Raw genomic sequence first — 12,280 nt, 5'->3', positions numbered from 1 at the left:
TACCTAAATATTAGGAGCCAAATCATGGAAACAAACATCATAACTGATGTGAAACCAAATGTCCAGTATGTACCTAATCGTGTATATATTGAGCCTACAAACACTGGTCCCATAACACGTGAAAGGCATCCAGAACCGGTCATCAGTCCCATCCATACACCTTGCGGTCGGGGTCCAAGAATTTTTGAGAAAATCGTTTGAATTAATGTAACACCAATAGGGTAGCCTATGGATGTGAATGCGTAGCCCAACAAAAATTGAGTTATAGTTAGCGCGGGAGTATCGAAACACCACGTTTGTGACTCCGGACATCCCAAAAATCGAGGATCATCCGGTGAAATTGCTGTAAAGTTGTTGGCAAGATTTGGTTCCTTCAATGTCGCATTGTATGTTTCGGCTATTTTAGCAGGCGCATCTCCCCATGGTATATATGAAAGCCTGCCTATAACCATCAAGGAAAATCCACCCCAGATCAGCACTTGTTGTTCTGGGAACCTTTTGCAGAGAGGTCCAATTGCTACAAATGTAATGCAAGCAACTATAGCTCCAACCGACATCAAAATTCCCATGTAGTAAAGAGCTTCTGTTTTGGACCAAGCAAATTGATCCATAGTCAGTGACGTGCCAAGCCTGAAATATTACTTTTCTTAGAAAATTGCAAACTACTTTGCTAATGAATCCGCTTACGTCTCGAGTAAAACAAAATTAAAAACAAGAACGAAGAATGCTACTATTAATGTCCAAGCTGATACATAATCTGGTTTGATGCTTTTCCATGTCTCCTTTTCCGATCCCTTTCCTTGCATAACCATCACTTCTCTCGCCGCTATTTTTCGTTCCTGTGAATTTAGAACCATTAATTAACAACTTCAATCGGTGTACAGCACACAAACCTGAAACATAGATGGCAGAAACATTATGATGTTTCCTATACCCATGAATACGTTTATCCAGCCAGCAGCTGTATACATGTTTAATATCAAAACCTTCGGTATTAGCACAACCCCTTTGTCTCCTAATGGTGTGACGGCAGCCTGAAGACCAGGACCAACAATAAAACCTAAAACTTGAGCCAGTGAAACCATCGAAACTGCTCCTGTCCGCTCACTTAACCGTGTGGCAGCAGACAGATATGACCGGCATACCGCAATGTTCGCTGAAATTTAATATAATATAATTTATAACTAAGCGACAATCTAGGTAGTAGTTAAGGGTATGCGGGATCCTAAGTCCACATCCACTTAATGGTGGACCGAACTAGATGAGGAGCAACTTACTCCCACGTTTTCTAGTCCATGGATCCCTAGTTTGGAGCATAGCACCCCAAGCATTAAAAATCAAAAATTACTGACGGTTTCGTCCAGCGCAGAGGTAACTCATCAGATGCTGCCTCACCTCTGCCCTGGGAGCAGCGTGACCGAAAGTGCCAACAGCGACAATATTAAAATATTTTTCTTAGTTTATTTACATTTACATGTAACCCAGTGCCTGAGCTTTTAATAATTTCCTAAAAAAATGTTAAAATCCGCTTACTGTTTTCCTGTCATTCTTCCCATTGAGCTGGGGTTTAAGAATGCATTCAAATAATACCCGGTTTTGTCGTAAAAGGCAACTGAAAGAATTTTCAATAGATGTCTAAAATACATGTATGTGCCTCAACAATGGTATCGAGGGTTCCAGGTTAAGCAGCATGACAATATTGCAGAGCTACGCACCAGCAGAAATTTCCGAAGCAGAGGAGGTGTCTTTATAGAAACAACTACATGCAGATCAGGAGAGGCTTTCTAGATTTGTCGAGGTTTTTGCAGCACCGGCCACATCTGCAGAGCTACTACTTCCAATCATGCATAAATTCTGGCAATCTGAAGTTTTTTATGTCTTCCATACTGTCTTGTTTGGAAGCTATGGAAGATACCAATGGACGATGCTATCTTTTTTCAAACGGTTCTAATACATTGGTTACATCTGGTTATTCTTTCATCAACAACAAAACGCGAGGGGAATGGGGGACTTTGGCTACAGGGCTCTGTACTTGAAGAAGAAGGCAAGCAGATTCGGACTGAAGATTAACACCAATAAAACGACAGTCTGACGATCACACATTTCTAAATTTGTTCGAGATCTGTATAAATCTTTTGGTTGTCAATTGAAATAAGGCTAATTAATTGTGTTTCGTCTAACTATATTGTCCGTCTCGACATACATATATGCATAATATTAATAACAACAGCAAGTCTAGAGATGGCACCAAATGTATGTTGCTTATTTGAAATTACATTTATTTTCTTTACTTCACTGTTTGAACTTTTTGAGTAAAATACTCATAAATTGATCAATTTCGGATTAACTTCAATTATAATACTTAGATGAATGTCAGCTAGAACTGAATTGTACGCATTTAATGTGTAGTAGGGAAGTTGATATGATTAGATAATTGAGAGTAATTAAGCTTTGATTTTGAGTTTTTTCTCAGAAATGGGTCCGTTGAGACAACTTTGACTCCGGGTATTTGCGTGGATTTTTAAGATATCGTCCGTCTGAGTTCCATCTGCTCATTCTTGTAATTCTAGTGAAAATTTACGAGAATCTTCAACATAGCGTCTCTGATTGACTCATTAATTTCTCTCTTTGTCTTTTTCTGTCTGTAGCCGTTGCTGAACACTTGAGCTGCGCAGTTGGTATAAGGTATATGGGATCGCACCTGGCAATGCAGCTGCCCGAATTTTTGTTGACAACGCCCAATTTTCACAGGAGTAGGGTTGCTGTAGGAGTGCAATTGCATACACTTCCTCATACTTAACGGACAATCTTTCCAACAGACGCATTTGGAATTTTGTTGTTTTCGATTTGATCGCTTTTTGCTTTTTCGCTAGTATAATTTATTTTATTCGCATGTAGTGATATTTCGGGAACGACTTGTTCCCTGCGTCTTCTTGTACGTCTAATTATTTCAAACTAAGGTCAAGTTCAGTCTATTCTGTGCTAGTGTTCTTTCTGTGTTGTTGTATGGAAGTAGCACCGCCACTGTCACTCGAAGGCTCCAAGCTAGGGTTTTCTCTTTTTCTTTTCCGCTGAGGTTTTGTAGTGTCCGCGGATTAGCGACAGGAGTGATATTTCATTCGCCTTTTCCGGTGTCAATTTGACCAAATAATGCAATCAATAATGTGTAATAGTCCCTCTAGCCTCATATTTTGTTTACCCATTTAGTTTTCCCGATTATTCCACTCTATTTCATAATTCATATCCCGTCCTTCATTCAAATACAATATTTAAAGTTTCAAATAATTAACTTTACTTATTTTTGTAAAACGATCCTTTCTAAATTTCATAGTCCAATTTCAAATTATATTTTTTTTATAATTTTCCAATAGTGCAAGCTTGCATTGACCGAGTCAGCCGTTGGTTGAACCTCATAGACTTGCCCATATTGCACATTATTGAATGAAGGCAGCCCACAATCAAACGGTTGGGGGGAATGGCCTGCTGCAAACTTCAACACAACAGTGTACGTTCCTGTTGACGCTGAACCCGGCATGGACCAAGAGCGAAAATTAGCGGGAAGATTGGGGCGAATGTGTCAGCGATGAATTTGAAGTTGAAAAGAAGAAAGTGAAAATTGTGACGTGTCAGCAGTTATTATCTAAGGTATTCTGGGCTTTATAATACTACGACGTTTAATTTGGTTTTTCTTTAAACAAAATATTTGGAGAAATAGTGAAATTATAACAGGAGAAGCATCTTTTTGAAAAGTGTGTGCAGAAGGTGATAAATTTGAAAAAAAATCCAGACAGGTTGCCAGTCATCGTAGAAAAGGCCCTCAAAGCGAGAATTGGTGAGTTATGTAAGAAAAAGTATTTAATTTTTTCGGCTTATTTTATAAGAAAAAAAAAAGACAAATTTTATTTTTTAATTGCCGAATAATGGGTTTTTTATTCCTCATATACCTGTATTTCGGCGACCAGTTGTCCTCTTCCTCAGTGAATTTCTGTCTGACAAAAGTTTTTTTCACTATGTGTTTATTTACACTCAGAGGATACTCTCTTTTTCTTCGTAAATTATATAATTCCTCCGATATCAGCGACATTGAGTTTGTTATACCAGGAACATCACACGTGACGAGAACTTCAGTGTTCGGAGTAGCATCGGATCAAGAGAGAGCAGTGCAAGCAATCGCGAGCAGAACTTTAGAGTGCGACCAACAATCTCGTAAAATAGAAAGCTGTTGAAGAAGTCAATGCAGTCCTCCGCATCTGTTTTTAACTGCATCGTTAAATTCCGACACCCCTCTAACTCAACGTTTACTTCAAACACGTGAGCTAGTTTCAGAATTTTTATTGTGCTGTACTTAAGTCTTTTACTGATTAATCTGACTACAATATACGCATCTCAGGAGGCGTTCAATTTTATGAATCAAATCGCAAATATGGATTAGTGAATTAGACCGCGCTGTCCTCGCTGTTGAGTATGGATTTATTAATGGAGGATCTTATTGGTTGATTAAGAACTCTTGGTTGAATTATTGGGGCAATGATCGATACATTTTGATTTCGGCGTGTAATAATATCATAATTGCGGCGTTATGACAACTCTTGAATATATATTTAGGTAGGTGCGTAGCTCGTAATAAGTTTTAGAGAAGAACATTGAAAAACTCTATTTAGAAGCAATAATTAGAAGACATTTTGTGAAGAGAAGATAAATAAATAAGGAAGAAAGAATGCAGCATATAAAATGATTAGAATTTGCAGTGTGTAGTATTTGTATTATATTGCTAATATTTAGTCAGCACCTAATTCCGCTGCTAGATTCCGTTGATTATTCATCTGCGTTTATTGAAAAAAGTTACAATTGCGATAATTTTTCTTATCTTTGCCTCTGAATGTGCTCATTTGGGAAGAGTGGAGGGCTTCGGATTTTGGTAAAGTGAACTTCACTTTTGAAGCTCTATATGGGGGGTGCCTGAATTTTATTTATTATTTTATTATTTATTATAATATCCTTCTAAATTCTTGAATTGTGGTTTTGTTTCCTATTATTTGTTTATTATCCTCTCATTTTCTTTTTTTATTATTTTATATATTAATTTTAGACTTTCCTATAATTTATTATTTTCTCATTTGATTTTTTTTTTGTTCTCTACGATTCCGTTTTTTTTTATCTTCGTTGAATGGAGTAATTTCAGCATGATTATTATTAAAATATATATGAAACATATGAATTTTATCTAGACACGTCTGCGTATGTCAAAGTAAGGTTAAGGGTAAGATAAGAGGCCGCACCTCACCATACATCTGAGACAAGAGAAACATGGATCGTTGGTCGTGGATCCTCCTTTTCCGATTGCGGCATTTGGGTCCGGAGTTTTATGGCTCCACGTGCGCGGTCGAACCGTCTTTTTTCTTTTTCATTTTCATTTTGAGGTTTAGTTCGCGTGTTGGTATTTCGTTAGGTGCACGCGAAACCCTGTTTTTGTGTTAATTTTTTAGGATCCAATGCAGACCCACACACCGGAATGGATACGTAAATTTTGTGCAATCGGCTTCCTCAAAATACCGGTATATGAAAAATAAAGACTCTTTGTTGGGCATTTAGAAAATGAAAAATTTTGTCTTTTCTCCTCACTATAAAATAAGCCGAAAAACGACATACTTAACCAAGAAATCTAAAAGCATTTTTGACCAACGACAAACTATCATTTCGAAGCACATAAAAAATGAGCTTTTTCTAATTTATTGTGAAAAAAAACCGAAACCCAAACCTTGACTAAGAAATTTCTTTTCATGGAAAACTCACAGAGAAGTCAACGCAGGCACAAGGAAATATCGCCCGAAGTGGAAGTGGAGGAAACAGAAACTATTATGCCCTCAGGGAACTACAAAGGAGATTGCGCATGGATAAAGGTGGAAACTAAGAGTAAACTCTCGACAAGACACACTCATTATTTTACATATAATGAAACGTTAAGATGGACGCTTTATTGACGTGTACCAGGCGATCTGTTTCTAGAGCTTAATCTTTGGGAAAGAAAGAAAATAGACTTCTAGAAAAGAACAGGATTTCTGATAGGCTAATTGCACAAGTAATGCAAAGATCTGAATGAAATCGCCGCAAAGGATGCCTTAAAGATACACCTGGAACTACAAAGGGCTAATAAGTGTCAAATGTTATAAAGGCTAGAAAAATGAATGTAGATTGCTACAATGAGCCTGTTAATCGAAGCTGCGAAAAAAGCTACTTTAGTAAGCAAGATACGAATCGGTTGGGTTGGCTTCCGGATCATAAGGTCAATATTGCTGAAGATGCATGAAGTTTAGATACATGATGAGAAACTACACTAAAGTATCGAAAATACGGGAAGGAAGCTCACTTTGCTAAGTGCTGTATGAAAAACGAGAAATTATACGAACAGTACAAAGACAGGAAGAAAAACCCGTCACTATTCGAAAGAGTAAAATTGAACCCTTCAAGCAAGAGTGCAGTTAAAGCGACTCTAATCCACATATAAGGCAGTTATATTGAAAATGTGCCTACCAAATAAATGGTAGAAAAAGTTTCGCCTCTGTCTGAACAGACCTTGACGAAGCAAGAGAAATAAGAGAAGTAGAGGTGTAGAGGTAGAGTTGTTAGATGCTACAAAGAAGATTATTAATAACAATGGTCCTCTTCAGCTGGCTGCGAAAGAAGTGCTAAATAAGGGAAGGGTCGCCTGAATAATCTTGGTAGTAAAAGTTAATACTTATCCCAAAGCAGAGCAAAGGATAGGCAAACTCTTCGAGTGAGTAGCTTTTAATAGATTGAATAAAGAGATTTGTGAAACAGGTCGTACGGATTCCGAAAGGCATAGTTAACAACTGATGCAATCAATATGGGAACAACTCTAAAGCTATAATAGAAGGTGTTCGATGATAAATCCGAACAATAAAAACGCATTTAAGTCCAGGAGATGGAACCGAATATTAGCATGTTATAAACAAACTTGTTTTGGATAGACACTTATGCTGCGACTCAGGCGAGGTGGTGAGAACACATGGATCATGCGAGAGAGAGCGAGAGAGAGAGCGGGAAACAAGTATTTTTCGAAGGCTCGGGCTGGTAGCCTACACGACCGTCGATTTACTTAAGTCTGTCCAGCTCACTCTTGTAATGGTGGGCTGCAAATCATATGATACACAATTTTTTTTATCACAATGTTTTTCTTTAATGTCACACACAATTTCAGAAACTGCTGAATGTCCCTTTACATGCAGTGAGTGGCGCCATTTTGTGTTGAATTTTAAAGGGCACCCCCTACATGCGAAAGGAAGGTGTAATTTTTTTCACGAACATGGTCATGTGGGGCATCAAATGAAATTAGTACTTTCTGAAACGATTATTATTAACAAAGTTATAGGAGCTCAAAGTTTCGCATTTCAGGTAAATTTATGGCACCCAAGACATGTATGACGTCATCATCATATAAAATGGCGGGGGTCATGGGAACGTTTTCATTTTCCTTTTTGACTTTTTTTTAGTTACTTGCATTTCAGTGTCAATTACTCCAGGTAGACATGTGTATGTATATGCTAATAAAGCTTGCCGGTAGTAACCAATATAATAGACATGTGTGTTCTGGTTACCAGCAGTTTTTAATTTATGTACCTAACATATATGTACATGTATGCTTTTGCGCACGGAGTAAAGTGGAAATGTCATCCTCATCCGGTAATAGACAATGTCTGTTTATTTAGTGTGAACGCAGTATTTATTTCGTTTATTTCTATATTTATAAGTGAATCTTGGGGTTTGGCGAAATATGACAGAATATTTTGTATTCTTAGAATGGAAAATCGTGTATAGCTAGTTTCTCACATAAGATGAACACAAAACCTTTATACTCCGCTTCCGGTATCCCGACTTGTTTTATCTAGCCCCGTAAAATCCTAACTAGTTCACTGCCAATACCTAAAATTCTAATTTATTCAGATTATATTCATTCACATATCATCTCAACAGTACAAACGATGTAAGAAACAGCAACACAAGTTTACAATGACAAGAAATCGTACAATTAAAAGTAACAAACTCATCCAAAACTAGGAGAAATCTGTGGTATTTCGATATCATCATGAAGGTATGAGGTTTTTTTATGTCATCACAATTATACCGTTTCGCTCCGACACCCACAACCGCTTTGTTGCAAACAAGTGGGCTTCCCATATCAAAGGAACATGGTTTCGGATACATAACTGGTTTTTCTGAAAATAATTACTTGGGTTTACTATTGTAATGAGAACCAGAAGAATCCGTACGTGCACAAAGTTGAAACTCATCCAGTTGACTTTTTTGGAAAATAAATCTACACCATTCTGTATTGTATGCCCGAACCGTTGTCGCTTTTAGAGGAATATTCGTTGCGTTCAACCCGAACTGGAAGTATCGTGAATCAAGTGTATTCACCAAATTATCAAATTTGTTTATGTTACATAAATATCTATTCCCCATCCGAGAAACTCGCACAGTGAACCGTCTTCAATCGGTTGAACTTGAAGAGAGGCTTGAGTAATTGCGAACTTCTTGAAATCGAATGCTTTTTCTAAAGTCAGAATAGCGATGTCGTGTTTATGTTGTTGTGTTTGATATTTGGGATGTAAGGTTTGCTTAACAACTCGTCGAATTAATATGTCAACCGACACAGAAGGTATTAAAATCCTGGAGCCAGCAACAACTAACAAGTTTCCGCTCACTGATCTGAATACCCATTGAAAATTAGAAATCAATTGAGAATAAGTAAAGTATTTTTACTTCCAGCGCATTCCTAAGCAATGTGCTGCTGTTAAAACACTGATTCTTCCAATTATTGTACCAATACACATGGGAAAGTGTATGGTGTCATGCAACTCGATGCTAACCTGCAAGGGAATATATATTTGATAGTTATAAAGATGACCTTTTTCTGAAATTGAATGCTTACTATAAAGTTAAATTCGTCCTCTTTGGCTAGCCGCTCTGGATTCAATGGTTCTAATTTTCCTGGAATTAATTTCGCGACATTTTCATTTGATATTAACATTATTATCAACGTGACATAAATTACATCCATTTCATGGTTTAACTTTTCCCATGGTTATACTGGGGATTTTCTTTGATGTAAAAATTATTGGAATTTTGAATTAGTTTCGAAACATTACCAGGTACTTGTTATTTGATTTGGAAACACATCATGACATTTTTATACGTCAACAATTTGAAAGGCTTGATGGAAGCAAAATTAATTAAAGTTGGCTTAGGAAAATTAATCAAAGTTAAGTGTACGTATCTGTTCTTCATCAAACGGTGTCCATGTTTCTGGCAAAACTCAAGTTAATATTAAGAAGAATCACTCATGTTCGCATTCACAGTCTTCTCATTCTTCTAAGATTTTACAATCAGTTTCTTTTGCAATTATGTACATTTTATACAATTTGTCTCTTCTTGAATCTACTACAACTTCTCTAATGTTCAAGACTCGGTGAGGAAGGATCTAAATTAGAGGAAACCTGGATTGGTACCAACGACGGAGCATGAAACTTGGGAAACGCATGCTAAACCAACCAACAACTCTACTACCAAACCCTATCTCCACCTCCGCGAGGTGACTACTGGGAGTTCTTCTTTAATGAGAAGCTGTAGACGGAGAAGGATGAAGGCTATTTTACGTTTGAAGGCATAAATTTTGACCTCACCTTGTAATACTCGTATATACACACAATATAAACATATGTGCATGTTTATCTCCAGACAGTTTTTCCACTAAATTTTAATTTAGTTTCATTCTTATGATACGTAATGCTGTGCAAATGATAAAACACAACAAGATTCTAACTTGTAGTGCGAAATCGAGAGGCCGATGCCTGATAGACTCAGCCACCACAACTTCACCTTCGCTTGCAAATCACGCTATTGTCGCGTAGTGTTTAGCGTATAGGTTTGAAAGACATTATCCTACCCACCGCGTACTCAGCAATTGTAGAACCCACTCTGAAAACGTCTGGAGTTTAGGACAAACTAGCACAGCTACATGCTTCAGAAAATGCTGTGAGTATGATACCTCTCCGGGCGTTATCACCATCGAATGGAAATTTACACCACTACAAAGATAATTGGGACTTCCTGAATATTTCGCAGCTTGCATTTTTTCTTCTTTTTATCTACCCAGGGGTTGGGTTTATCCGTGTTTTTTCTCGGCGGTGTTTCGGTGTCCAGGCACCAGCCATATTTCTTTCCTGAATAATTGTCATGGACAGATCAATCCGACATCAAGAAGGGAAGATATAAGACACCCTGCCCTGCCTGTCAAAATGATCTTACCCACGAGAGAGGCTTCTTAGGAAAACGGGGCAACTCTCATGACTGTGAAATAAAACCTCCATCAAAGAAAATAATATCTATTATAGATCAACTCACTACAAAGGGCTCGACAACAAACTCCACATGTTTCGTCTATAATAAGTATGGTAAAGAGCTAACTGACAGGTGAGTTGCAACTGGTAGATGAGTTCCATCTGTCACGACATTGCAACTGGGCTGTAGAAAGTAAGGAGTCGATATTCATTACTTCGGCTCATTGAATTCTTGAATTACGTTATTAAGGAAAAAAACACCATCTGATCGTCACGGGAACCATTAAAATATGAGAGGAAGAAGCAGTCTAGTGGAACGTTCAAACCACCATCCGCTGGAAATACAATTTAATTGGTAACACAGGAAACAGGCTGTTAAACCATGCCAAAACGATTCAGGAGAACATTTCTCGACAGGTGCATATGTATATGCGTTGAAACTGCCAACTAACTAAGCAAATCTTCGGGGTCCGAGCCGTTCAATTGGTTACTGAATATTTTTCACTGCGCTGCATTGCTATCACGTGTCATCGAAGTTTATGTTGAATGCATTGCGACACCTAGCTGCAAATTAATGCATCCACTGGGTTAAACTGTTCTACCGCTGAATCAAAAACATATTTCGAAGTGTGGATGGTACATCAAAACCGTTTCCGTCCGCGTCATCACACGTGACATCCAACGTCTAGTGTTCTAACTCCTCCATAGTATGAAATGTGCATGTCATTACTCACCAAGGGAGACTTCCGAAACGAAAGAGGCGTTCTATGTGCAACAAAAGCCCCGAAACAGATCATCAACGGACTGTCGATTGAAATGTATTAATGGGCAGAGCACTGAAGATGTTGACCAATTTGTATATCTGGGTAGTGTTGTTACTGCTGACGATGGGATTTGACTCGAACGCCCGACACATTAACAGCGCTAGATTCGCTTTCTGTGTTCAAAATATGCTGCTGCTTCAAATATTCGTCAATACTTGTCACAGCCATGTTACGTAGAAAACTTGAACAGTTGACGGGTGTAGCAATGAGTTGGTTACACATCAAGATAGGGCGACTATTCTAATGCTGGTTATGTCGTATAGTAAAGCTGCTTGATGCAGAACACCGAGGAAACACGGGCTTCTTGGGAAGTCTTACAGGGGAAGCTGAAACACATTTCGGCTCTGAGGTGTGATTGACGCACTGTGGTATCAGCGTCACCCACATATACATACAGGATAGGAACCAAGCCGTTCGGTTACTCATGAAGAAATAGTGCTGTCTGTGAATTATCATTCAAACTGTGAACTAGAAAAAGGGTTTGACTGCATTTCATGCTTGTCTTATATGCATTGTAACATATAGCAGTATGAAGATGCATGCATTTGCTAAGATAATATCGTCAATCGTGATCCAAAGAGTAACTTTCGAAGGGTAGCTGGTACGTCAAAACCAAAAAAGCGCATTTTTGCCAGTATTCATATAGGAAGTCCTGCTCTCATCATAACCAAGTGATATTCAGCACTCAACTTCCATGCAGATGATGTTCTCCTATCTTATCATAACAAGGCTGGTGGGACCGGCACTTTCGCTTTAAGTGATTGCGACCTATACAGAACTGAAAGCTTTATCTACCTTCCATCAGTACTATTAGCCAATAGTGAACTACGTCATGAAGCTAATACGCATGCCTTGAAATGCGTTTAATAATATGCAATATTCTCCCCTTTTCTTCCATTTTAACACCCCTTAGAGGTCGCATTATACTCCTCCAAATTTCCTTTTTCCCCGCCTCAACATTCATTTACATCAGCCATATAATATTTTCAAATTTATAATTTCATTTTTCTTTTGCTAAACCCTCTTATTTACATTTTAACAATTTGCCAATTTGTACGCAATAACAATCCTCGAATATTGCATGACCGGATAAGTTGG

General features: G+C 37.9%; 2 protein-coding genes across 5 annotated transcripts in view; both read right to left on the bottom strand.

Moving 5' to 3' along the window:
- Positions 1–12,280, bottom strand: part of LOC119647427 (major facilitator superfamily domain-containing protein 8) — a 37,894-nt gene that overhangs the window by 328 nt on the left and 25,286 nt on the right. For all 3 annotated transcript variants that reach the window (XM_038048334.1, XM_038048335.1, XM_038048336.1), the window contains exons 4-6: positions 894–1,156; positions 688–839; positions 4–630 (exon numbers count right to left, since the gene is read on the bottom strand). In XM_038048334.1, the coding sequence (XP_037904262.1) occupies positions 4–630; positions 688–839; positions 894–1,156 (1,042 nt within the window). The remainder of the gene's footprint in view (positions 1–3; positions 631–687; positions 840–893; positions 1,157–12,280) is intronic.
- LOC119647428 (serine protease 52-like) lies at positions 7,928–11,579 on the bottom strand. Of its 2 annotated transcripts, XM_038048338.1 has the most exons (6): positions 9,074–11,577; positions 8,951–9,009; positions 8,782–8,888; positions 8,463–8,727; positions 8,289–8,406; positions 7,928–8,234 (listed from the first exon to the last, which is right to left on the bottom strand). In XM_038048338.1, the coding sequence occupies exons 3-6, from the start codon at positions 8,850–8,852 to the stop codon at positions 7,981–7,983; spliced, it is 708 nt and encodes a 235-aa protein (XP_037904266.1). In that variant the 5' UTR covers positions 8,853–8,888; positions 8,951–9,009; positions 9,074–11,577; the 3' UTR covers positions 7,928–7,980. The 2 variants fall into 2 exon arrangements, with proteins under 2 accessions (XP_037904266.1, XP_037904265.1); XM_038048337.1 differs by having other exon boundaries at positions 8,951–11,579.

This window comes from Hermetia illucens, chromosome 2 (genome assembly GCF_905115235.1).
Source record: "Hermetia illucens chromosome 2, iHerIll2.2.curated.20191125, whole genome shotgun sequence".
Classification (NCBI taxonomy): domain Eukaryota; kingdom Metazoa; phylum Arthropoda; class Insecta; order Diptera; family Stratiomyidae; genus Hermetia; species Hermetia illucens.
This window is presented reverse-complemented; position numbering and strand designations above follow the sequence as displayed.

Bases quoted from the DNA above. Each gene is read 5' to 3' on its own strand.
- LOC119647428 (XM_038048337.1), bottom strand. From the start codon at position 9,079: ATGGATGTAATTTATGTCACGTTGATAATAATGTTAATATCAAATGAA. The intron at 8,889-8,950 runs GTAAGCATTCAA...ATTCCCTTGCAG, and splicing joins AGGACGAATTTAACTTTATA to GTTAGCATCGAGTTGCATGA. The intron at 8,407-8,462 runs GTAACATAAACA...CGATACTTCCAG, and splicing joins GATGGGGAATAGATATTTAT to TTCGGGTTGAACGCAACGAA.